The sequence below is a fragment of the Heliangelus exortis genome, chromosome 1, assembly GCF_036169615.1.
Source record: "Heliangelus exortis chromosome 1, bHelExo1.hap1, whole genome shotgun sequence".
NCBI classification, from domain to species: domain Eukaryota; kingdom Metazoa; phylum Chordata; class Aves; order Apodiformes; family Trochilidae; genus Heliangelus; species Heliangelus exortis.
The window spans coordinates 134,369,770-134,396,578 of NC_092422.1; the positions used below are offsets into that span (position 1 = coordinate 134,369,770).

The window sequence follows — 26,809 nt, forward strand, 5'->3', positions numbered from 1 at the left end:
ACAATGTTGACTGTAAGTAGTAGTGGATCAGCTTAAAACAGATACAAGAAAGTACTTTCCTAAACAGATGGTAGCAAACTTCTGAAATTTGTTGCCACAGGAGATTGCAATGAGAGACAGTGTTAGTGGGTTCAGATAAATTCACGAACGGCAGGGGACTACAGCATAGGAAATGGCCAGGCTTGTGCACCTGACCTCCTATCACTGTCAGGATGTGAACATTGGGGCAGTTGGACCACAGCTCTGAGAGACCAGATAATTTCTTACACACTTATGATGAGCATTTCACCAACACCAAAGGGCTCAAGTTATGCCTAAGGACAGGAAAGAGTATCAGAATACTCCAGCATGGTACAAGCTACAGCACTGATATGCTTAGCCCATTTTTCATGGAAATCTGCAGGGACTAACATATTCCCCCACAGCATAAAGTCTGTTCTTGTTCAAGTCATGCAAAAGGGAAGAAAGGTCTCCTCTTGCTCATTATTTCTCTCTGTGATGCTATAAAACACAACATATAATATGGTATTCCGTTGGTGCTTTCTGTCACATTCTTGAGCATCTCCATTAACTGCAATGGTGCAATTTCAGGAGACATTATTCCTTACTAATAAATTTATTTCCTTGTCACTGCAGCATTGTGTTCAGCATTTGAAGGGTGTAATTCAGGCTGCAGGATAGGAGTTATCATTCATGTATTTTCTATTACAAGAGACTGTAAAGTGTACAGGAAAAATTTCAGAAATGAAAATAGACCAGTAATTTCCACTATTTGGTCTACATTTACTGGATTTGATTATTTTCCACCAAAGAAGAATTTTTAAATATGAACACTGCTACCCATCAATACTTCTTTGAGCTATTACACAGAACCAGATTTGCTTATCCTGGACATTCTGTGCTTTATTTACACCTATGTAAACAGAGAGGCTCTCCAGTAACATCCAGAGTGAGTTTACATTGCAATTAAGATAAGAACTGGGATGAATAGATCTTCTGCCCTCTCTGCTTTCACCCACTGTGGGGCTTTCTTCTCCTTAAAAAGGCTGACATTTGTTCTAGCTTTTACTCAACAAGCTCAATCCAACCCCTACATCCGTATATCTGTGTTTATGTACTCACGCTAGCCTAGCACCGCAGTTTTCTCCTTCAATATCTGTTCCAGGGACGTTGTCTGTGTTCACGGACTCGGTCTCACTGGTGGGCATGCTCACTGCAAGAGTCAAAGAAAGGGAAGAAAGAGAGAGGGTTGGCCATTAGAACCTGACACGTCTATTAATGAATGACATGAGTGAAGGAACTGGCTTAATGAAAAGACCTTCAGCTGCAGCTCCTGAGGATAAAGCAATTTGCTGAACAAGTCTAATGCCTGCTTGCACAGACCAGGTTGGGCAGATAGACTTCAGGAACATACACAGGTTACTCAAATGCTAAAGAAAAGGGAAGAAGCAGCTGCTAGCTTTTTTTCAGAGTCAGTTCCTGGAAATTTTATGAATGAAAACATTTGAAAATCAGAGAACCTAGCAAAGCCAGCAAGAAGCTTTTGTTTGGTTCAATGGAATGCTTTTAAAAAAATGCCCCTTTACTTGCACCTGCCCAAACACCTCACTGCCCACCCAATCTTTTGTACTATGAATAGAATGCAAAGTACCCAACTGACATGAATTCAGACAAACAGCTTCTGTTAGTCTGATAGCAAGTGCCACATAAACAATACTGATGGCTCACCGATCATATACTAACCATTAATGTGTTTCAGACTCACACATGTAGACTGGCCCTATAGGGATGAGAGGGGAATGCAGACTCTCTGACTGATTCAGATATTACCAGTAAAGGAGTTGGTGAATATGGACTATGTTGTAGACTTTATTTTGACACTCACCAACTAAGAACTAGACTAAATCTCCTAGGCTTTTACAGAAGTGCCATGGAACAAACATCAAATGAAAGCAACCTTAGCTGTGAACCTCTCTCATCTGGATTTAAGGGCCTGTCAATTTTTTTATCTGTTATCAAAACTCAGTATTTTATTTGCTCCTGCAGATCAAACACCCTCCACCCCCCCACCAGCATTATTGCCATTCCAACAGTTGCTTCCAGCTCCTATATGAGCTCTAATAACTCCTTACTATTTTATCATCCATTGTAAGTTAGGACAATGGACAGGATCCAATATGTCCTCTTCCCTTCTCCCACCTTATCAAATAAACAAATGAAAAAACTTATACTTAGAGCTGAATGATAACAGATCTCTCAGATGCCTGGTAGAACTTCAGAATATGACGTGTGTTAGCAGTTCGATATATATCTGGGATGAGACTCAGAGCATGCACTGTTAGCCATTGGAGAGGCTTCTTATAGCCTGTACTAAGAACATAAGGATTTGTGGGACCTTGGTGCAAAAGGAGGCAATGTAGACCAAATATGTTCTGCATTTCAATTGGGCAGAAGTTTAATGGGCTGTGGGACCATTTCAGAATCTTTCAGAGGCTATAAAGCTCTCAGAAGGTTCTTCCAAAGAGGTCCTAGGCTTCTGTTTTGAAAGCAGTATGGTAGAAATGTTGCTCAAACAGAACTGTCTTTCCTTCATTCCATCCCAACAACTCACAAGCTTACAACATATGTCTTAGGAAATCTGAAGTTCTTGTGCTGTATTCTTATGACCATGTGAAATAATGGACTCTCTAGCACTCCTGACATAACTAAGAAACATTTCTCTCCAGTGGTGCCCATTCCTTTATGAAGACTACGTGTTTTACTTCTTGTCTATTTGGAAAGACAAATTAAGGAATCAACTGAATTTATATTTTGAGGTACATGAAACAGTCAAGTAAGCTGAAAGAAAAAATAACATTCATAATTAAAATTCTTGGTCCCTTCAAGAAGAAACCCAAAATGTTGATATTTCACAAGTCAGCTTTGGAGATGGGGTAAAGCACTTTTAAGACATATTTGAGCTTATTTGCAAATGGAAATAAAATTTTAAGACACTAGCACGAGACTGATTTGCAGAGCAGCTTATTCTCTTGGATGCATGAAGAGGACACTGCACAAGCAATAGAAAAAGCAAGGCGTGTACATGCAGAAGTATACAAAGCTATAATATATGTCAGTCTGCATACAAATATACAGGCACACACAGAGATATAACGCAGCGTGGACACATACTGTTGTGGAACATTACCATGAGTTTCTGTGGAGTGACTAAACCAAGCAAACTTTCCTTTCTTCTTATCAGGCAAGCCAGCTGGGGTGCTTCCTTTCACAGACAAGATGGTCAGTGTCAAGTACCAGGAACAAGACATCAATAGAGAACATGCAGCCAGTGACAGGCAAAAGAAAAAAACAAGGAACTCAGCTTACACATGACATCCACTGCTGTCTGAAAACTTCATCATGTGAATTAAAAGTAGAAAATGAAAAGGTATACAGAAGTCTGAAATATCATAGCAGATCATCAGAGGGTAACCCTTCCTTTCTGATCCTTTTTGTATCTTGCTTCTGAGAGCATGAAGTTGCTGATTTTAAGTTTATGGGTCAAATCCTTTTCCCAGTGATGTCAATGGCAAAACTCTTCTTGTTTGACTACCTGACATTGATATTGATGAGACTAAGGCAATTTCAATGTATCCTGAGGGTTTGCCCTGACCATTAGGGTCAGAATCTGGACTAGCCTATTTCTGAATGGGATTCGTTGACATTCTTCCTAAACCTCTCCGATATCTAGAAACTCTTTCAAAACTGTCAGAGACAGTTCTAAAACTGCTAAAAGAAAGTTGTTTGAGTAATCACATTTCTCTGTATTTCCCCATCTCTAGAGACTTACAACCATCAAGTGTACAACTCAGATGTACACTGTCTTACTCAAACTAGGATATCCCTACACTATGTCTCATTATTTCCTTTTGTTCACATGTGGCATTCTCCCTCTGATGTCTTCCTGTTGCACAGCTTTTTATAGCATTACTTAACATTGATTCTCTGCCTATTATTCACAGAAGTCCTCAGCCCGCACAGATCATAGATGCATGCACAGAGACATCTTAAAGCATATTTCATGCTCCCCTAGTCTTACTGCAGCAGAAAGCCAAATTTAAGTAAAGGGAGGGATGCAGGTGCAGTGGCACATGGGCTGAAGAGACACCTGTGGCTCAGGCCAGTTTGGTGGTAAGAGTTCACAGGTGTTTATTATACTTCACCAATGGAAAATGTTAAGGACAATAAAAAGTATTAAGATGTTCTCAAGTATTAAAGGAACAGTGGCCTACAAGTTTAAAGGTAGGAGGGAAGAAGATAACTTCATTCCCCAGTGTCGTATGCTCTCAACAGGGCAATCACTTGCATTACTTGGCACCTCACATCACCTTCAATATCAAGGGATAATTATGTATGCAGATGGTGTGAGGTTCATTCAGACCAGTTAACAAATCCTGAAAATAGAAGATGCTGCAGAAGAGTTGTGTATAAAAGGGGGTGGAAGAGGAAGCAGACCAACTACTGCTCAAATGACTTCTGACGTAGTTCTCAGAGACACACAAGCTCTAGTCTAGAAAAAAGGAAAGCATTTTTTTCAGTCTGAATAATTAATTATTGAAACCATGTACCAACAATACTGGCGGTATCCACCACAGGAATGTTTTAATAAGGAAAAGATGTTTTTTTCCTAAATGGTGGGCTCTAGTCCAGATTGGAGTTATGTTTAGGTGTATGGTATACAGACTTTGCCATCTCAGTGGCCAGTGGCCACTTCATCCCACTAAATTTGGGACCTGAGACAAAGGCAAGAATGCAGATTTCTTCCCACCTGGGCAAAAGCAATTTAGCAGTGGAAATCTTGGTGCCTTGCATCCTGTGCCATGTGTGTTCAGTGACTTATGCTTTCTTACAGGAGTGGCTCCAGGCATAGAGGGACTCTCCATTTCCCAGTCTTCAAGCAGACTACCAAACCTTCCATTTACCACATACTTTGCTTTGAAGGTGCTTCAGTGTCCAAACTACAGCATGGGCAAGGCAATGATCAATCTGTGCATATTATTCAGCTGCTCACATAATATCCCAAGGTATTAGGTCATGCAATGAAATATCAGTATTGGACACAGGTGACTTCTTTACAGTAGAGAACAACTCTCTCCCCACACCTGTCCATCCAAAGTGACAGGAGGTTGTTAAAGGGGTGAGAAGACATTTTCATCAGGCAGCTTGCTTCTGCCTGACTACACCAGGGGCAGCAGTTCAGCTAAGAGGGCAATGAGCACACAGAGCGGGCAGCTCTCTTCAATCAAATCGGTACAGTTAACCACTAAAAGTAACACAAGGAGAGGTCACACAGAAGATATTAAATATTGCACAGAATGATAGAAGGGACCTTTAAAGACCATCCTGTCCACCCTTCCTGCTATGGGCAGGGGCATCTGTCACTAGATCAAGTTGTTCAAAGCCCCAGCCAACCTGACCTGGAACACTTATAATGATCTTACATCCACAACTTCTCTAGGCAACCTGTTCCAGTGTACCTGTTATTGGAGCAAATCATGGTGGCTTTGCTGACATGAGAATCTCTTTTTTTCCAATTTATCATCAGAACTATAATTCACTGTGGTTGATTAAATCTCCCATTAGTTACATGCTCTCCAATAAGCATAGCAATTTTTTTAAAAAAAGAGTTGGAACAACTATTTAAAGCCATGCAAGTATTTAATGGTTTCAACAGAGTGCAAAACATAAGGAACAGTAGGTTTCATAGTCTCTATGTTTGCTTCTGAAAGCTTTGCACTTCTTGCATCTTGCCACAGCATGGCTCATCTCTGAATGTGAACTTTGGCTCCTGGACTACCTAAACTCCAATTTTCTATTACTTACACAGCATTCCTGGTGGCAGCTAAAGCAACAAGAACACCTTCCTTAAAAATTAATCTGAAAAATGCTTCGTATTATGTTAATTCTATCTATGAGACCCAACAGACATAAATAAGGATAAAGAGTCTGCAGCCTGTGACTGGCTAGACAGACAGATGTGCAAGACCCTTTGAGAGCCTCTGTTTCATGTCACTGGCATCAAGCATTGGCACCAGTTCTACTCTTGCACTAACATATGTCCCTTCACCAACGAAATGCCCCGTGGACATGCAATGAATTACTGGATGGCAGACTGCCAAAGGACAGCCAACCACTGAAACAGAAAGCTGGCACAAGCAAATAACCTTCTGTCTAGCCCTGAAATAATTTTTCCTTTATATACTTGGAGAACAATATTTTCCCCCAGTTCAGAAACAACATAATCACTGTTGCATCTTGCATTTATGTTGGTCATCTTGGCAGTGGAAGCAATTCTAATATTTGGATTTATCTCCATGGATTATATAACATTACAACACTAACTGCTGAATATCACAATTTAAGATCCAGAGCAGATCAAGTCCAGGCAAAGGGTACCCAGTTCCACAGATATAGACAAAGATAAACTTTTCACAGATTTTAATGTGCCATGTTACTGCACGACTCTGCAGATCCATGCATTTCTTTTAGAACTGTATGTCAGAGGCTATTCACATTGCCTGACTTCATGTCTCTGATGTAGCTGTTTGAGTTGGGCTGCAGAGGCTGATAGATTCTTATCACAGGTTTTCTGAATGCCATGCTGATGTCTTCCTCAACTGTGTAGACAGGCTGGGCATTCACCATATGCGCTTGGGTTAGGTACCTGACTTGAAACAGTGCATCTAACAGCATGTTCATTCATACTGAAAAAGATCCATAGTGGGTTTTCAGGTTAAGAAAAGCAACAATGCATTTGATTGAATACTCCCACTTAGACTCCAGTTTCTCCAACACTCCAGTTTCTACTGGTATTGAATAACTTTGCAAACAAGTGTCTAAATCACCCCTTTTCCCCATGCTCGTATTTGAGATCAGAAGGACCTGACATCACTCCATCATCATTTCACCTTATTGTGTCAGTTTAGAAATACAACGAAGCTTTTCTATGTATCTGTTCAGCTTCTCTAAAAGGGGGATTATAATTCTGCACTCACCTTGAAAACCTCTCTGAGATCTGCAGATGAAACACATTATAATAAGCACTAAGTACTATAGTTACTAATGATGCTAATGTCTCCCTAGCGGGACTTTACCAAACTATAAAGCAAATCTAAAGAGCAAAGAAGTCCTGTGAATTCTTCACCTGGGATTTAAGATTTCTTTTTGCAACAAGCACAGGAATAAATTACAATAGCCAGGATACTTCCTTTACCAGAATCTGCATCAAGCGAATGACTTTGTCTCCAGTAATAACCCTGCTTCCCATGGTGCCTCTCATGCCCATCATTTCATGAACGAGTCTATGGGCAGCTGTCAGAATATCAATCAAGTCATATTTTTTCAGTGGAGAGCCCTCGTTTTAATTAAGAAGTGAATATTGCCTAGCTTTCCTCTTCTCATAACCTGTTTAGGAAATGCTGCACTCATTAATCTCATTCATTAATTTAAATAAGATACACCTTTCTTTCTACTGCATGCATACAGCGTCTTGGGAACAATCAGTGAGTAGCAGCCTGCAGAAAGTAAACTGTGCACAGGTAAATCTCTAGACCTTCTGATTTTGTCAGGAAAATATACTGGATATGACTGAAGAACTCCTGTAATTTCTGTTCTGGAAAGGAGTTCTGCAATATGAAATCTTCTACAGAAGAGGAAAGGAAACCTGAAATATTTCTTGGACCTTGGTGGTTGCATTTCTCCCAGAGATAGAAAGAATACATCAATAAATCTAGCACAGTAAAAAAACAAACAAAAAAATCCAGAAAAAAATTGTGGAAAAGCTTGGAAAATGCTTACCAAGGGCTCAGAGGTCAATGTTCATACAGACAGTATCATAAACGCAATATTACAATAAATAAATGTAATATCCACACTTTGCGTAACCTAATTTCTGGTTACATACAAATGACTGAAATTGCAAGGAGAGGCAGCTTGATTCATGCTTTGACTCAAGGTCGGCCACAGGATCTAGGATAGTAATAAAGAGCCATAAAGTGATTGCCAGTTGTATCCACTTCAGAAAAAGGCTTTCAGTAAAACCATCTTTACACCAGTCACCCAGCAGCAAAGGTGGTACAGCTGGTATGTAGTAACAAGACCTGCTATTACTGTAAAACCAGGCTGGGCATTGGACTGCATCGGGAAAGACTGATGCAGTATGGCACTGTTTTACTGAATGGAGCAATAGAAACTAGAAACATTGCCAAAACTGAGGTGGAGAATCTTATCACCAAACGTTTCATTCAGAGATAAATTATATATTTTACAATACAAAATTGCAACGTACATACTTTATATAAAAAGACTTGGGTCTACATGTCTTTCTCCTCTTCCACTCATGTTATCATATGTGCATACACATCCTACGATATTGAGGAGATATAATCATGGGCTAAGTAAATTTATACCATACATGAAGAGGAGTAGGAGAGATACATATCAGTTGTGCAGACATGTGGCTATCAGATCTGTCATTATCTTGCTACTAATTAGTTTTCCTGGGACTTATTTTGCTACAACAAACTCCTCAGCTACCATTTTTCTTCTTTTTACAGTGATATTGACAGTATTATGCTGTATTCCACAAATATTTGTTCATTCCAGCTGGGAAGTGGAATGCACAGAGGACCAAAGAATGGGCACTGTCAAACTCCAGCCCCTGCCAAGAGACAGACTTTGCAAGCCTCACATCTGTATTTGAAAGAAAGAACTTAAAATCCTCTTCCCATTTTCCTGCCTGAAGGGCAAAATTATATTTTGCATGACCTATGGTATCTCAAGTGTCTGCTCAGCAAAGGATGTAAGACTCACTCAAAAGCAGACTTTACAGAAGGGAAATCTTACTGCTAAAAAGGGCAGGAGTGTCCCTGGGTGACTGGTTGTACTGCTGAACAAACATCTCAGTCCATGACAGGAGTCCATTCACTGCAGAGTGACTGCCTGCAAGTGCAATGGAATTGACAATTCTCTTAATCCATATGGCTGAAGAAGGACAACTGGGCTGCTACACCAACATATCATGAAAGATGTCTCTCTCCTGAATCTGGATCCACCTATAACATCCTAGATTGGTTTTCTTGTCTGATAGATTACTTGTTTGCCTTGCTAGGAGAAAGAAAACAACAACAACAACAAACTAATAGGCTAAAGTGCTAGGCATTTACTTGCCAGGACATAGTTTATTGCATACGTTTCTGGTGTCATTCTAAAACTTTTTAACAACCTCTCCAGTTCCCACAGAATTCAGAAAAAAAAATTTAAAAAAAAATAGAAAGAGAAAGAAACAAATAAAAAAGAAGGAAAGGCAAAACAGATGAACAATTGAGGATACTCAACAGTATTTTGTGATGGTGAACAAATCACAACAGTATATTCAGAATGGTTCTGTGAGATCTCTCTCATTCTTTATGATTTTTAATGGAGAAAGCAGCAGTGCCATCAAATATACCTGAATCTACCCTGCAAAATGACATATGGGCACAATAAGCAGGAGGATCTCACTTAAAAAACCAGAAAGATTCTACTATTGCAGGCTGGTCTGGCAGGCACCTTAGGAATGGGGCACGAGAGCTGCAAACACTGCAGATAATGTGCTGGGAAGTGATACAAACATTGATCATGAACAAAATAACTACACTACAAAGTGCCCTCAAGACAGTAAAATCAACAACTACAAGGAAAAAAAAAAGTCCCTAGTGTTTTGATTGGGTTTGGCTCTCTGATAATCATGGCATTATTCATATTTTGCTCACTAGCACCGTTATTGATGAAAATAACCAGCACATAAGTTTCAAGCACAACTGTAGTTTTAAAGCAGACTACATGTTTTCTGAAATTCCTCTGTGTGTGTGAATTTGTCCATCTGCCCACCCTTACAAATATACACCTGGGTGGTGAAACAGTAACTTTGATAAGAAGCTCTATTTCAGCAGAAGCATCTTTGTTCTTTCAGTTCACAGCCCTGTGAATCTGTTGTCTGTGCAGAGTCTATGAGAAGCAACAAAAAAAAAAAAAAAAAAAAAAAAAATTGCAGAAGCTAGTTCCAAGTCGATCTGCTTAGGTCATCAGAAACTCTCCAGGGAGTACTGCTTGCCACATAGATTGCTAAGCTTCAAAGTGAGAGATGCAGCTCCAGCTGTTTTATGACATTCCTGCCTGTCACAAGTCATTTCAAGGTGGGTGATGCCTCAAAACTTGGTAAGTGGCCTACAGTTTGTGATCTAGAGCACATAAGAGGATATTTCAGGAAAGAAAGGATGGTTTGGATGGTGCAGTGAGTAGGGAATCATGCCCTGGTAGCTTGCACTGGACAACTTTTGGAAGCTTGCACAACCCTGCAACCAGGGATCTAAAGCAGGAATTGTGCCCCTGAGAGAGTAGGTCTATCTGAAGACTATCTCTGGTATAGAAGAAGGAAACTGGTCTCCTGGAGGCTTGCCCTTGTTGTCAGCACATCACAAAGGAAAGGAAACCCAAATGTGAGGGAGAAATGGGGCTGTATTATTATTTCAAAGGACAGGCAGGGTATTTGGGCAGAGGTTGGGCCAGAGGTGAAGGGACTGTGTGAAAGAACAAGTGGCTGAATATTTTCACCTGAAATACCACCCTGCAAGCTGGAAGAGTAGTGTATGCTTTCTCCATCTGGAAACACTTAATTCAGGAGTTATTTCCTTTAAATATTTAAGCATTAATATTATCAAAAAGAGAGCAGCAAGGCCCTGTCCATTTTAGAAGTCCCTTTGCTTAGGCAGTGCATGACCAAGATTAATTCTCAGCAAGTACAGACATTTTCTAATAGCAGTATTCATGTGGGATGTGTGAGAAGGCTTCTGGATGATGCATTTCTGTTGGTAAACAATCAAGAAATTCAGTTCACTGACATACAGGTACAGCAACACACACGTATCAGATCTAGGTCACTCTGGAACCAGAGCTGTGTGAGAGAACTGGTCCCCTGTAGTTGCATTCATGGTGTAGTTGCATTCATGGATCATAATGAACAGATTCTATTCAGTTTCATCATCTGAAATGGAACTCATCCCTCCTATTCTGAAATGTGCACTGAATTCTGTTTTGAAACCCTAGTCTGCTACATTCCTTCTGTGCCTAGTAAATAAGATGCTTGTGATTTTGTGTGCTGCTCCTGCATGGGGTGTTCTTTCAGTCACTTCTGCTAACATAATGACTAGTCTGATACTAGACACTATTATCACAATATCATATGAGTCAGAAGCATGAGACATGCTAGCGGGGCAGGCTGTGTTTTACTGTGCAGCCAGGAGAAAAGCAAAGAATTCAAGGTAAAGAATGTTGCCTTTAAAGTCAGCTTGTCAAACCTGCAATTAAAGCTTTTATACCTCTTGAGCAGGGCATTGAGAACAGGTCAATTACCCTGAGCCAAAGAAACAGGCATTTCATAGTGGCTTTGAAATAATAGATTTCCAGTTTGCAAATACTTCTAGCATGCAGGAGAGTGAGGGACTGATAACAACAGCTTGAGCTAAGCTGAGTGTGGGCAGGTGTTATGCAAGCTTCCCTCACAAAGCTGTGTTAAAGAAATTCATTTGTGACCTGGCATAGCCCTGTTATTCTGCTCGTGGTTCTTCAAACAGCTAGGTAATACACTTACATTTTGATCTGCACATCTGTGAGGATCCACGCAGATCTGTCACTGCATCCTTGTTCTGAAGCTTAACCCTTCTGCTACTACAGCCTATAGATTTTCAATGTAGTTGGTAATGTCCTCATCCAGTGACACCCATGTTACCTATCCTTGGGTCCACTACAAGACCTCTGTAGTTTGCACTTAGACGGACAAGTCTGACTGCTGTCCTTTTTCAAGTGGACAAGGAGAAGTGAAATGCATCACAAAATCATTATAGTTGGAAAAGGCCATCAAGATCATCAAGTCCAACCTCTAACCTAGAACTGCCAAGTCCACCACTGAATGATGTCCTGAAGCACCAGATCTACACATCTTTTAAATAGATGGAATGGTTACTCCACTGTGTCAAGCTTGGTCCAGTGCTTGACAACCCTTCCAGTGAAGGAAGGGCATCCACAGCTTCCCTGGGCAACCTGATCCAATGTCTCACCACTATTATAGTGAAGAATTTGTTCCTGATGTCTAACCTACATCTGCTCTCTTCCAGTTTTAAGCCATTACCTGTGCTGTCACTTCATGCCCTTGTAAAAAGTGCCTCCTAGCTTTCCTGTACAGTTCTTTCAGGTACTGGAAGGCTGCTATAAGGTCTCTGCTGAGCCTTCTCTTCTCCAGGCTGAACAACCCCGACTCTCTCAGCCTGTCCTCATTAGAGAGGTGCTAGAGCCCCCTGGTTGTCTTTGTGGCCCTCCTCAGGACTCACTCCAGCATATCCATGTCCTTGTGCTGGGGGCTTTAGAACTGGGCAAAGGAGTCCAGGTGGGGTCTCATGAGAGCAGAGAAGAAGTAGTAGATCCTGGTACTGAATGTCTTCTACACCTCTCTAACCATGGGAAATAAAGCACGTTCAATCCAACAGAAACTGTAGCAATAGCAGTTTTCACAGAGACTGTTTTCTCTAATGTCCTTTCATGAGAAGTGGAATCAGAGTGGCAGTGAATAAATCTTGACAGCTTCAAGAAATTCTTTCCAGCAGGGGAGATGGGATTAATTTATTTGCACAAAGGTGTTTTCCTAAGCAATATAAACAATGAATTCCCTCTAAAGCCTTACCTTCAAAGATATTTCTCTGTAACGTATTAGTACCATAAGAGGGTTCCTATATCAATATAAGTATCTCTTTCAGCAGGTGAAACAGAGGTGTTATCACACCAATCTTTGCTACAGAAATAGCTTTTGTATTAGATAAACTTAATGCCCTATCAACATTAATGTCAGTCTCTATATGTAGCCAGTCACACATCACTGCTCTAGCAGTCCTCAGTGTAATGTTGTTTGCATTTCAGGTTACAAGAGTCAGGGAAGGAAGAAGCTGAAGAAGCCTGTAAACTGAACAATAAAAGCCACACTCACAGTTAGAAGAAAGCAAGAGTGCATGGTAGATGATCCTAAAATTTTTTCAACCAAAGAGGAAGAGTTGTTCTTTTTTTTCCCCAGACGTGAACTATAGTCTCCTGGGAACTTATCTAATGTATATAGCTTGTGATGCCTGCAAGAGACTAGGAAAGAAAATTGAGGCAGTGGGAAGAAATAAGCTGAGTTTGGAGTTTGCTTCTCCCACTGCCCTCCATTATTCCATGCAGAAGGGCCAGCAGTAACACAGAATTTGTGGCTGCTCACTGCAACAACCTTCTCAGGGTCAATAATTATCTCAGAACTGTCACTTTTCACCAGCACTCACTCAAGGAGCTGGCTGCTAGAGTAAGACAGAGGCCTGAGTTTGGCCCACCTTCCCTAAACTGAACAGTTACTCAGCTCTGCTTTCTAGAAATGCTTTTCCCACTTCACCAAACAGCACCAGACCTTTTGATGCTATGTTGGAACAAATTACTGCAGAATTATATATTGTAACACTGGCCACACAGTTGTCCTGAGGGTCCCTGCATACCAGCAGATTTTGCTTCTTTTGCTCTCCATTCAAACAAAGGAAACATTGTTTTCACCATACTGTGCTTTGACATAAAATCCAGGCTTGAGCTAAACTGCTTATTTATCGCATTTGGTTAGACAAGATTTACCTACTCTCAGCAGTAACTATTAGCAGAGAAAGAAGGGGAAGAAGGTTTTCAAATGGTTGCTCGCTTTTTGTACTATGATCAAAGCTTTCTTTCAGACAGAAACTATGAAAACTGCAAAGCAGTGAAATCTACAGAACACAACGTACATGCAGCTTTTGATAAAAGCTGTGTTGTTAATTTATATTGGTAATAAAACCCAGACTGTTGATTAACTTACACAGAGTCAACCATTCACATGTTCAGGGGAGCAAGGAAATTGTATCTACTGAAGTGATTAAGACGATTGCAGTGAATTCTAAGAGAAGAAAGATTGTTCAAAGGTACCCTGATCACATCCATAAATGCCCTATGTGATACAATCCAAGATCAAAATTCTGGTCTAAAAGGCAGAGAATAGTGTCAGAAACTCTGGCACTGGGAAGGAGGGTGACTTTGAGAACATCTTTAGCCTTCCTGTGCCTTTTTCCTTAAATTTTACAAAAGAGCCCAGAATAACCCTTCTCCCCTCTCCAAATATTTAGCTGCATACATCTTTAAAGAATTAATGTATACTTAGCATTTCTAAGCATAACTGAAATGCCAAAGTTTTTTGTTTCTCTTTGTTGAGAAAACTAATTTTTTTCCTAAGCATCTCCTCTTTTCTTCTCCTGGAAATGGGGAAAAGACAAAATGAAAAAGGGCAAGGCCCTACCACTTCCTTCCATTTTCACTCACAATAAAATTGTGAATTAAGAAATTAACATGTGAAGACAGTCAGGAGGGAAGTCTACTCTCAGTTTTGTTCTTATTCCAAAAAGAAAATGTCAAATGTTGGCATCGTAGTTCTGTTGACAATGATGGAACATGGGGCAAAAGTGGAAGCAGAATCACCCTAAATGGTCTTTCTTTTATTACTTCAGCTGCATAGAAAATTACACAACCAAAATGAAACTTTTAAATGGCAACTTCACTTACTCCCATCTACCGTGCTGACTGCCATTGCTCTAGGTACTCTGCCACCACAACTATCTACAGGGTCATTATGAAGCCTCACAAATGATCTCTTATTCTTTTCTGATATATGTTCTTTTTTCTTTTTTGGTTATAAAACTTTATCTGGGTCCAATCCCACATTTCTCTAAGTACAGTTAACAAAGCAAAATGCTTGTAATGCCAGAGGGTCAAATTCATGCCAGACACAGCTGCATTTTAGCCAGCAGAATTGTGCAGTGGGCAAACAGTACTATCTGGACTATGCTCTCCCTTTGGCAGATGATAGTTACACAATATTGAAGTCGTGTACAAGCACAGAGAAGCCTCTGGCACATCAAGACCTCACTTTGGGCAACATTGTCAAGTGCTGACACTTGCATGCTTTGTTACTGACCTCAGATGAAATAGAGTGGGGCCCAAGTCCTTACCCAGGCAAAATCCCCAGCAACTTCAGTAGGACTTTTGCCTGAGGACTGCAGGAGTGATTCAGCCCAACGTGAGAACTAACATCCCAGAAGCTTTTCCTAGGCAGTATGCTAATTATAGACCCAAGCCCCACATCTGTAGTGCAAATCCATGCAGCATTTTGCAACCTGAGTAGCTCTGTGAAGAAGAGAACAACCACACAGCAAAACCAAAGCTGACTTATCATTTATAAGGGCATTTTAGTAAGTGTACTCAAACTGTAGTATTTATATTCAGAGCAGTGTACGAGCTATTTAAAAGATGGCAAGGTAGCAAAACACCATGGTGCCACAGAGCATGCACTGGGCACAGCACACAGCTGGGAGTTGCTGCCACTCCAGTCCAAGCAAACTGTGATTTGGAACCTCTGCACCTGTGTACATGGAGTTTTTTCCCCTAGAAGAAACTGGTGGTGCAGCAAACACCAAAAAGCACTTCTTTTGTCCTCCTGTCTCTCTCCAGGTGAAAGAGAATGAATCTATCACAGCTACTAAAAACCTGGTGAAACACTTGCCAGGTGCCCTTGTGAAATGCCTAGAACTGTTGGCACTGCAGCTAATATTGTCTTAGTTATCAGATGATTATTTTCTACATCAGTGGATAATGATAAAAGTAGATGATATTGTGCTTTTTTCCTATGTAGATGTGGTCTTGACAGATAATAAATCACTTTACTACACTGTCTTTTATTTCCTTGCATTTATGTATGGAAAGCAAAATGCAACCAGGTTGTGTGATACCATTCTCAAATCATCACCTGGTATTGGAGGAACTAAGTTGATAAAGGTTTCGTTTTCCAGCCTGTGCCTCTTATAGCTTTTGCTTAGATGGTCTTAAATCCCAAGTGAGTGTGCTGTGTTGGTTTGGTTTTTGTTTTGGTTTTTTTTAATTGATTTTTGACACTAGGAAAAATCCTCTAGAATATCAAGTTGTACATGCTTGTCAAGGGGTGGTGCCCCATGTCCTTTCATGTATATGTGAAATACACTGGGACAAAATCTGTGGATATATACAAATCCAGGCAAATTAATCAGGGTGAACTGACTTGCTGTCACCAGAGAAGTTCAAGTGTGTTTGAAGTATGTCCCATTAAACAGCAGACAAAAATTAACTCGATATACCATCTTTTTGCTCACAGAGTAAGAAGACATAAGTTTTAAGTCAGTGATGGTCTGGAATGAATTTAAAATAGACAACTTGTAAATATACTCTCATTTTCCCTTCTGCATTTTTCATGTTAATTCCACAGCTGTGCACTTCCCCATTAAATTTCATCATAAAAAATGGACCAAGTGTTTTTAGGCCACCCTGAAATTTTAGTCTGTAAACAAGTCTTTGAAATCTTGTTATTCACTTTCTACCTTAGACACTACCCCACAGCACCATGCTATTTTTTCAGGCTGAAAGGAATAAGCTACTCCCTTGTCAGTATGCTAGGCCCATGATTTAGAGGCCACAGAGCAAGCTGACATATGAAATTACTAAATGTAAAAGTGGTGTTCTTTTACCTGGGTATCCTGATTAGATGGGTACACAAATCTCTCTCTAGCCAACAGTTTAAAACTGCTAACTTTCCCAAAGGGTTGCACAGGATTGAGTGACAGCTTTCATTAAAGTCAACAGAAAGTATTTGCTACATAGCCACACTGAATTAAGTGGCATCTCCTTGTGGTTTGTTGATTTTGCAAAGGAAGTCAAGTCAACAGGAACTGGACAGATAAATCCTACATAGCCTGAACTTTTAAAGAAAAGTGGTAATATTGTTGCCCCTGTTATGTAATAAAGTCAAACTACTATTACAGAATAACCTTGTCTGGAAGAGACCTTTAAGATCATGGAGTCGAACCATAACCATAACCATTGGAACTCTATTGGAACTCCTTTGAAGAAAGCCCTGTTTGGGTTGAAATTACTGAGGCTTCTATTTCTAGAGTTCTCAACTTCTTCTCTCCTATTTCAACCACCAGCTCTTCTGTTGTCATTTCTGGACTGATGTTCAGAAACACAAATAATTTCCATGAAAGATACAGATTTTCCAAAAGTTCTAATGGTTCAATTTCTCCTAAAAGTTGTACTTTTGCAACTGAAAACTTCCACCCTGTCTGAAACTAATTTTCTCCCAGGGAAGGCTTCCATAAAACTGTGGTTAAATGCACTCTACTGCCCAGTCATGACTAGTGCTTCTCACAAGTAACAGTGGTTATGAGAGACAAAATCTGTGACCCAATGAAGAGTTAGATTGCTGTTGATCCCTTAGGGGCAGTGAACTCAGTGAACTCAGAGGCAGGAACTCAGTAACATATATTTCCAAAAGTCATTAGGACACTACAATAACTGCTCTGAAGATGAGAGCTGAAGACTGTACCTTTTGAGGTAGTTTAGTTTTCTACATAATTTAGAATCTTTCTGCATTTCTGTACTTGTTGTCTTCAGTTGGGAACTTTCTATTCCCACTTTATCTGGGTCATAAATCTTCACCTCCAGTCAACCCCTTCCCACACCTTTCTTTATTTAATGCAATATCTGAAGTATTAATATATGCTTTTGATAGGCAGCACATTGATTTTTACTGTTTTTTTCTGATGTGCTACATGAAAATCTGATTAACTTCAGCCACCAGTAACATTACAGTAGAGAGCCCTGGAGTGCGATTAGACTTTAAATTTTTGTAGGTAAGCTACTTGTCAATCATCTCTTGAATTTACAGTACTACTTGGGATACAACCTAACTAGAAGAATGAGTTTTCTTGAATCATAGAATGCATTTGTTATCAGATCTCAGACCAGTTACTCTTAGGCACTCTCTTGACATTTCATGTGGTCATACTCACATTGCAGATGGCAGCAGCAAACAGAATTGAAATAGGGGGGAAACAGAGGGAGGGTAAAATCTGAGCTGTCAGAAACATCCAATTACTTCTCCCTGCCCATTCACAGCTTTTTCGTGACCCCAGTGCAGTCAATGGGAGTGTTGCCAATTAATTTCAATAAGAGGAGAATCTGGGCTGGATTGAGGTTTCCTCCTGCTTCTGCCTGCAGCAACACAGATGTATTCCAGACTATTCTTGTAAAGAGAGGAAAAAAAAAAAAAAAAAAAAAAAAAAAAAGCGCAAGGGCAAGTTCCCAGTTACTGTGGCAACAGGAGGGACAGTTATCTTTGCTATCATGTAATTTTGAAATTCAGTAGCTGTTTTGTGCCATGACATGTGTTTCTCTCCTCTGTCAAATTAATGTTTTCTTCCTGTGTGGAAGGCCCATCAGGGAAAGAGCATAGAAGAAAACCATCAACACAAACAGGCCCCAGAAGCCTTTTCACATTTCCCACCTCACATCTGCCAGAACAGCAAAATCATGTTTGCTAACAACAAGGAAAAAAAATGCCTTCAACATGTACCTAAACATACAGAGAATGAATTCAGCCTGATCTGTGAATGCTCCTCAATGCATGTGAGAGACAACTGGCAATAAATTTCCTCAGAAGAATGGCAGGATGTCTGCTGTAGAAAGCAACAAGTAAAGGCTACACAGATTGTCTGACTCTGGCTGCATTTATCTTCCTTTCTTACACTTGATTCCACTCTAAGGTGTAGTCCACTCTTTATTCCACTTGCTGGTGTAGTCCTTGGACTTGTTAACCATTTTATCAAGGGCTGTAAACAAGCAATGAGACTTAAGGTGAGGTTTGACAGCTTCAGGAAAGCAGTGACCTGTACAATATATGACTAATTATGTCCTAAGGACCAGCATAGGCACTCAAATCAAATGGGGATGCAAGTTAATTCCTCTTCCTTTCCACCCTGTGTTCTCTGTTTTACAGGAGGCAGTTCTTGTGCTGACAGGCAGACAGTCCTCTCTACAGAGTAAGAGGACAGCAAAACTGCAGAGGACAGCTGCCTCTGCAGCCAAGGACAGAGATGAAACTGGAAATATACGTTCCTGTGTTTGGGATGATTCAGTTTAGGTAGACTACCTGTGTCAGATCCCAGATGGTATAAATTGCTGAATCTCAGAATTTACTTAGCTGAGACTACAATTTAATAAGTATATTTTAATTTAACTTCTAAGCTTTTCTGATATTCTTTATATATATAAAAAAAACAACACACCAACCCAAACCTCCAACCAACCTCCAATTGAAAACTGAGGAAGCAAAAATTGATGACTTCTTTAAAGTAACTGTGCGAGTCACTGTCAGAGTTCAGACAGGAGCTCACATCTCCTGAGCATCAATACAATATAACTGATGCAAGGGGAATCCCTAAAGTAGGCAACAGCATACGGTGTGAAATACCCTGTGTACCACAGTGAATTTTTGTCTGAAAGTCTTAGGGCTGGCATCTTAAAAGTCAACATTATTAATTAATTAATCACTGAACAAAATGTGCTGTAAAAGGACAGTAATACCCTTCTGTCAAGTTATGGATGGTGTAGTGGAGACAGAACTCACTAAACTTAGAAGAGCACTTGAAAGAAAAGTTCACTGATGCCACATATGAGGAACTCTTTCAGCTATAGTTAAAGACAAAAAGACATGGAAGATATTGGAGGCTCAGCCCTGCTACTAGATAAGATTTGAATGTTTTTGCAGGCACTTAAGCCAAAAGGATTCCTAAGGGCATTTACAACCGATCCATCTGTCCATTATATTTGGATCTTATTTTCTAGATTTTTTTTTTAAGGCAAGACCATCTTTCTCCCTCAGTTTAGCCCTAACTGCTGTCATGAAAGCCAAAACATTTGACACAGTATTTAACATACAAAAAAAACCCTAAACAAAACACCATGTCACTTACTCACAGTACCTTTTCTGAGGTATTAGCTTAAGTTGAAGCCTGCTTCTTGGTTTGATTTTGGTACAGTGCAATACAAAAGGTCAAGGTGTTAACCCTGGGTAGGAGTATGCACCCAGGTATTTTCCTTGTCTCTGGGGTAGGGCAGGAAAATGTTACTCTTTACCGTCTGTACCCAGAGGCTATTTGCTTGCTCACCAGAGGATGGCAGCACAGAGACCCTTTACTTTCATAGAAAAGCTATCGGCAGGCAGGCCAAGATAAAGCACTAGGTAATATACATCAAAGACAGAAGGATTAATTTGGCCACACGGTCTAAGAAGAATACTGCTACCAACTGCCTGCTCTAGATGGGGCACACATGTCTGAATAAAAGGCAAATAAACTTCACGGAGTGACCAGATTGCTTGGTGTCTTCTTGGTTCTCCTGTGCAGAGACTTTTGTTGGCATGACCATTGTCCCCAGCACACAGCCAAAATCCATCCACAGACTTTCTTCACATTCTCAGAAACTCCTCTCAACAGAGGAGTAGTTTTCCTGCTTAGTGCTAGGCACTGCAGGCATCTATTCCCAAGCCCAGTCTGCCGTGGGACAAAAAGGGATAATTTGCACCAGAGACACAATGTCACTGAGAATGATTTCTTGTGTACTAAGGAAGAGTCAGCAACCACTGCCCTTAGCCCTGACACTTGAAACCAATGGCATTGAAAACATTGTATTCATTAATAGTTGTTGGGGAATGTTAGAGAGGTTTGGAGAATGTTGGAGAATATTCAGGAATATTCTCCAACATTCTCCAAACCTCTCTAACATTCCCCAACATATAGTCTGGAAAAGCAACAGGTAAAATGTTACTTTGCTAGTAGTACATAGTTCTGTAACTAACAACCAACTGTGAGAAACTCTAGGCAAATTTTCAGATGTAAAAGGACTAATTTTATAAACCACGTCCTACAAAATTCACCTAAACAGAACAGGAAGAGTTGAAAACAAGCTATTTTATCTTTCAGATCCTGGCATCACCAGACATAAAAGGAGCTTCTTAGCTCAAATATGGATTGACCCCACTACATAGCATGTGCAATGAATCAACACCTGATATATTCCACAACTCTTTTACCAAAGCACCATTATGATAACATTAGTTAAAAAGGAAAAACTCTAGGTTTGTTAGTAACCAAAGGAAAGTTTTCATCACACTACCTTACCAGTATGGTTACAATTTTCTTTAGCAAGCATATATTTAAGATGAAATGTGATAAACACAACCCAATTCCTACTGCAGTCAAGGAAAAGTCTGCTGGTGACTTCAGTGGAATTGTGTACCACTTAGTCCTTGGCATCCCCATTTAAATGTCATTTAAGTATATCAACCAGAGCCCACCATGGTAGTATTTTTTTGTTTGGTTTGGTTTGTTTTTTAAGTAGAGAATTCTATCTAGAAATAAATTAATTTGGATTACCAGACATCACCTTACACATACTATGTGCCACAGGGCAGCAAATTCTTACCATGAATAATAATTGCATTTCTGAGTTATTACTGAGGTTAAATTGTGAAAGTAAGCTGTATGCCCTATGAAGACAGAAGCATAAAAATCAAGATAATCTGATTTGGGGAAAGTTTGAAGAAGTCACCCCAGTGACTCCTTCAAGTCCAGATACCTAAATATCATGCCTATAACCTGATGTTCATGACATCACATTTTTCTTTCTAAAATACCTTAAGTGTTCTGGCAGCAAAGGGAACAATACTTAATCACCAGAATATCAAAAGCATCTGAAACAAATATTGCTTTAATTTTTAGACAAAACTTCCATATGTTCAGTCTTCTATTATTAGAATATATGCATATTATTAGAATATATGCATCTGATTGGATCATCCCATGGATTTGGCTTGCTTGGTAGGAAGGGTGATCTCTAGGAAAATGGTTCATGTCTTTTCTTCCAAAATCAAGATAGGAAGATGCACATTTCTGTAATAAAAGCTAAAAGTAGACATAGTATCCATTAACTGTGTTACTGACTAGAGGTTAACTGACACTTCCCAAGTGCATGACCTGCAATGACAACAGTGTTTCTGAAGAATTACACAGACTGTATTGGTAAAAGACAAAATGGCAGGAGAAGATTCAATGAAGGCAATGAAATGTAGGGAATCTCTGCTTTTTTCAAGCCCTTCTTTCTTCAGGACTTCCAAGAAGGAAAGATAGTTGGTGAATTCTCACTTTGCACAAGTGCCTACTTAACTCCAGAAGAGAAGAATAAGAGATAATTCCCTTAGTGGATATTTCTGAGAGCTTAATTGCAGCCTGGCAAAAGCAAACAATTCCATGGATTTCAATGGAGTTATGGGTGGCTCAGTGTACAACAAGGTTGATTTGATCCTTCTTCCATACTGTAGCACTGCTTTGCCAAGTAACCTTTGCTTTCAAAGGAATTAGCCATGTGTAAACAGCCTGCAACACTGGACTTCAACTAAATAGGTGACAGGAGACAGATGTATATTTTAAATCTCGTCTCAGTAGTGGACTTTGACAGCAAGCATTGACCTTTATTTCTGTTTAATATCAAGCTTTTATGTCAGTATTACAGACAAGAAACTGAGGATCTGCAGAACAGTATCAATTCTTGTATAATGTACTTCCCCCTCCTGCAGTTTCCTATGGGCATTATACTGGAATCATATGTAAGCACAGTGAGAGTCTTAGAAGAACTTGTTCTTCCTTATAAGCCACCTCAGCACTACAGCAGGTGAGCACAGACTCTCTTAATAAAAGCACACAGAGAGACAGAGACAGACAGACAGACAAAAGAAAATTGCTTACTGTTTCGAGGCTTTTCTTCATCCATGCCTTCATCTTCATTTTCTGGGTCAATATCTTCTGCTTGAGTTATCCAGTCTAAGTATCCCTTCAAATCCTCCTCCAGTTGTTGTTTTTCCCGTAACTTCTGGAAATCACCTCGAGCCTTAGCCTTCTCTCTTTCTTTGGAAAACTCCCTAGCAAGAGGGAGGGAGAGGACATGGGCGGAGGGAAGGAAGACATTGAAAAACTATGGGTTAGACTGATTTCCATCAGAAATTCTCCACATCCTGTGTAGCACAGCCAGCTTTCTCTATTCTTTCAAGGCAGACACATGAATGGAGCATCCTTGCTAGATACACATCTAAAGCTGGAGTGTTCACTTTTCAACCAATGTGTAGGAAAAGATTGATACCTCTTTATAATCCTTTCATTCTCAACATTTCATTGAAAATTCAAATAAAATGCATATGTAACATTTATGTACGGCATCATACACTTTCTAATATTCTTTACAACTTTATATTCCCCAACAGTTATCCATAAATATCTATATGAATAATAGTTAATTTAATTCAATCATGAGCAATTTGACAATAACTTGACATCTGGAGAGTGAGAGGATGGTTCTAATTTTTAGCCAGGTTTCAATCTGTCTTTAAACTTACATGTGTAATAACAATTAAACTGGCCTAATTGTAAGTGCAATTAATGGTACTCACAGTTCTGTACACATTTAATTCTAGGCAATTTCAGCCACAGTACAGCACAACACATTTAAAAACTCAGACCTCATTGTTTAACTGCAGACATTCAGTATTCAGGGCTACTATCTGACACGAAACATTATTTTTCAAAACCCAAATTGGACAGGCAAACATTATAAATTGTGGGCAGAGAAAACTAAGATTCAGTCAGAGAGTGAACTAGAGTAGATATTGGATAGTTTTAATGACAATAAAGACTTAAAAGAAAGGGCACAGGAACATGAATTTCATCTTGCTTAGTTATGAAGGTGGGTTCTTGCTTTGTCTTCTTTTTGGCTGTGGTCCTGTTTCTTCCTTTCTTTCAGAGAAACCTATATTGAGTTATTTTTTTCTGAAAATGCTGAGCTGCCTCTATTTAGAGACTCTCTTGTGGTTCTAAACCAGGTTTTAATACTTATATTTTAAAAAGTAAGCTTAATGACTATGAAAAGTGCTGGATCAAGAGTGCTTAATCATTGACTTCTGTCTGCTGTAGCAAATGAGTACATAAAGCACACACAGCAGATAATATGGCCCACTGTTTCTAGAAGAGAGAGGTAGAGTAATTATTTTCAATGCATTATACATTACACTTGCTGATGACTGTCAGCAGTGAGTGGGTACAAAAAAACAAAACAAAGCTTCACAAAACTTCACCCACTATTTACCTAGGTTTGCTTCTGCAAAAATAGATATGAAACCTACCACTAACTTTGGTGGGTTAATATTAGGATTATAAAAACCCTCCTTAGAATGTTAATAAGTGCCACATGAAGTGTCATCAGACAACAGAAATGGAGGTAAGTTTCTAACAGTGGTAGTGAAATACTCGCCCCCTGTATGGTCCAAAATGCACTGAAAGATTTCCACTGACTTTACATGCCTTGGATCAGGCTTTCTATATTATGAGCTGTGCATGAAACCTGCACTGCAGCAGAATGAAAGTAGGATGATGCCTTCATTTTAGGACAGAGTATGTGACTAAGTATCTCTGTGTGATCTCCAACCCTGTCACACTGCTGAGGGTTTATCTCATCCCTTGGGACTGCAATAAAGAAGGAGGAAATGAGGAAAAGAATCCCTGGCTTCTCAGGCCTGAAGGTAGATCACAGTCAACCCAGGGACCAAAATTAGTCACAAGGAAAAAACTGCTATTGCCAGCACAGTAAGAATGAAAAATCAAATTTACTCATGCTGGGGAAATATTATCCTATTTAGAATGTAAAACAACCCACAACAATAATGATAAAGCTGTACAATGAATTATTGAAAAACTCTTGTTATATTTTCTGCTTGAATAACATCTTTTCTCTAGGTCTCATATAGTGCCTTATCAAAATTAATGAATAAACTCTCAAAAAGAAATAAATCATTAAATAACGCTATGTATTTTTAAGACTGATAAATCAAATGCCAATATTTTAATTGTTGGCTCCTAAACTGGTATTTTAGAATGGGTCCAATTTTGAAAAGGACCTCAGCTGCAACTGTGAACTATTTACATTTGCATGGATATAACTAGCAAGGGGCTGTTTTAGAAACCGAAGTGGAAAACATCATGAAGCAGCCCAGTTTACAGAAAGTGAAATTCCTACAATGTACCAAAGTGGATCATTTATGTTGAATGCATCTAAACTGCATGACTACTTAAGTCTTTTCAGGCCTCTCTTACTGTCTCTCTCAAATGGGACTTGGGCTGAAGGCAGAGCTGACTAAACCAACATGAGATTTCATTTACTCTGACCTCTTTCCTGGCAGTAAGAGGATCAAAACCAACCAACTGGGTTTTCCAGGATCCTCTCAAAGTAGAAGAAATGGCTCTTTTTATGCCCTCCACTTGCCCTAGGCAACTGCTTGTTTGGCCTGTGCCCTGAGATTCGGATCGCTGCCAGGCAAAACAGAAAAGGAATGTGAATCTATATGCTTTTCAGGTCTAAAAGTTGGACCCACAATGCCATTTTTTCCTCACTAATTGACTGAAACTGGTAACACAGATGTGAACATCTCTGATTTCAAGAGACCTCTAAGAGTGGTTTCATCACTTACAGCAATGATGTGGAAACCTTTTGCCTGGGCTTGAAGAAGTCTACTGTGTGATCTGCTGAGTAGATATATCCTTTGGAGTGCATGAAATTTATATTGAGCTCAGACAAGACAGGAAGAGGTTTATAGCTATACACATTAATACTCTGTCATTCTGTTTAGCTTAGCATGTGACTAGTAAATTCACCAGAAGGACCATGAATGAATGACATACCTAAGGAAAAACAAATTACAAATGAGTTTTTTAGTTAGAGCAGAATTCAGCATTTGATTTTGCAGGTGCAATCAAAGTGTCTTTGTGAGTACAATTAATTACACTTACATATTCAGCAGTGATTAAAAAAGCCTAAGTTGATCTGTCATTGACAAAGTCTAACTATACAACATGCTTGGTGAAGTTCCTGAAATAGATAAATGGGAAGAAATCAGAAGTGCCCAGAACAGATATATAAAGATGGCTGGGAATGCTTCTTTGCATCTGCATGAAACAGACAGGTGGATCATCTACATAGGTCAGACTAATTGCAATAGGAAGTGTCTAAAAAAAAAAAAAAGGTTGAACCTGCAAAGCAAAGACACTTTGCAACTCAGCAGAATTTAGAACTGCTTTAGAAAGATAATTGTTTAAGAACTGCTTATTTAGCCCCGAGAAAATTTGGAACATTTCTCCTATAATTTCTCTGTTTTTTCATGGATTCAAATTCTTTTCTTTTTACTTTTCTCCATTTGGAAAAAATTTTGCAGAAACAGGGTAGCTGTTATAACACTGTGAACACATCCAGAAATAGTGACTCACAGCTTGGACAAGGTGAACTCTGCCTTTGATTTCAGTTCTCTTTACAGATTGTTTCCATCTCTTACCACTAACTATGGTGGTCTAGTTGCAGTATGTCAGGTGGTAGAAGACCTGGGCCCCAAAACACTTTCTTGATTTGAAAAACAAAAAAAAGAAGAAATTCTATTTTTAGTTATTTACAGACACAAATCCAAGTGTAGGTAAATATAATCAGTAGTGCTTCAGCTGCATGCGCTACTCCGTGCTGGGCTCACAGGAGCTGTTTATCTAATCAGATACTGTATAATCTTTAACCATTTGTCCTATATGGTCCTTGAATGCCTCTCTGACACCTTCCCTCTGTCAACTGGTCATCCTCTACCACAGATGACATTCCTCACCTACTAATTAGAGTATCCACCTTCACAAACAAGGAACTCATATTTAAAGATTTAAATTTACATTATGTTTTAAATTTATGTTATAAGCAA

At 39.5% G+C, this 26,809-nt stretch overlaps 1 protein-coding gene across 29 annotated transcripts in view; it reads right to left on the reverse strand.

Annotated features, from left to right (window-relative positions):
* CACNA1C (calcium voltage-gated channel subunit alpha1 C) overlaps nucleotides 1-26,809 on the reverse strand; it is a 475,146-nt gene that overhangs the window by 118,246 nt on the left and 330,091 nt on the right. For 19 of the 29 annotated variants that reach the window (XM_071767749.1, XM_071767851.1, XM_071767801.1 and 16 more), the window contains exons 9-10: nucleotides 22,779-22,951; nucleotides 1,123-1,213 (exon numbers count right to left, since the gene is read on the reverse strand). In XM_071767749.1, coding sequence (XP_071623850.1) covers nucleotides 1,123-1,213; nucleotides 22,779-22,951 — 264 coding nt within the window. Of the gene's footprint in view, nucleotides 1-1,122; nucleotides 1,214-3,187; nucleotides 3,263-22,778; nucleotides 22,952-26,809 lie in introns of all 29 variants that reach the window. The other 10 variants (XM_071767734.1, XM_071767674.1, XM_071767656.1 and 7 more) reach the window with 1 other exon arrangement.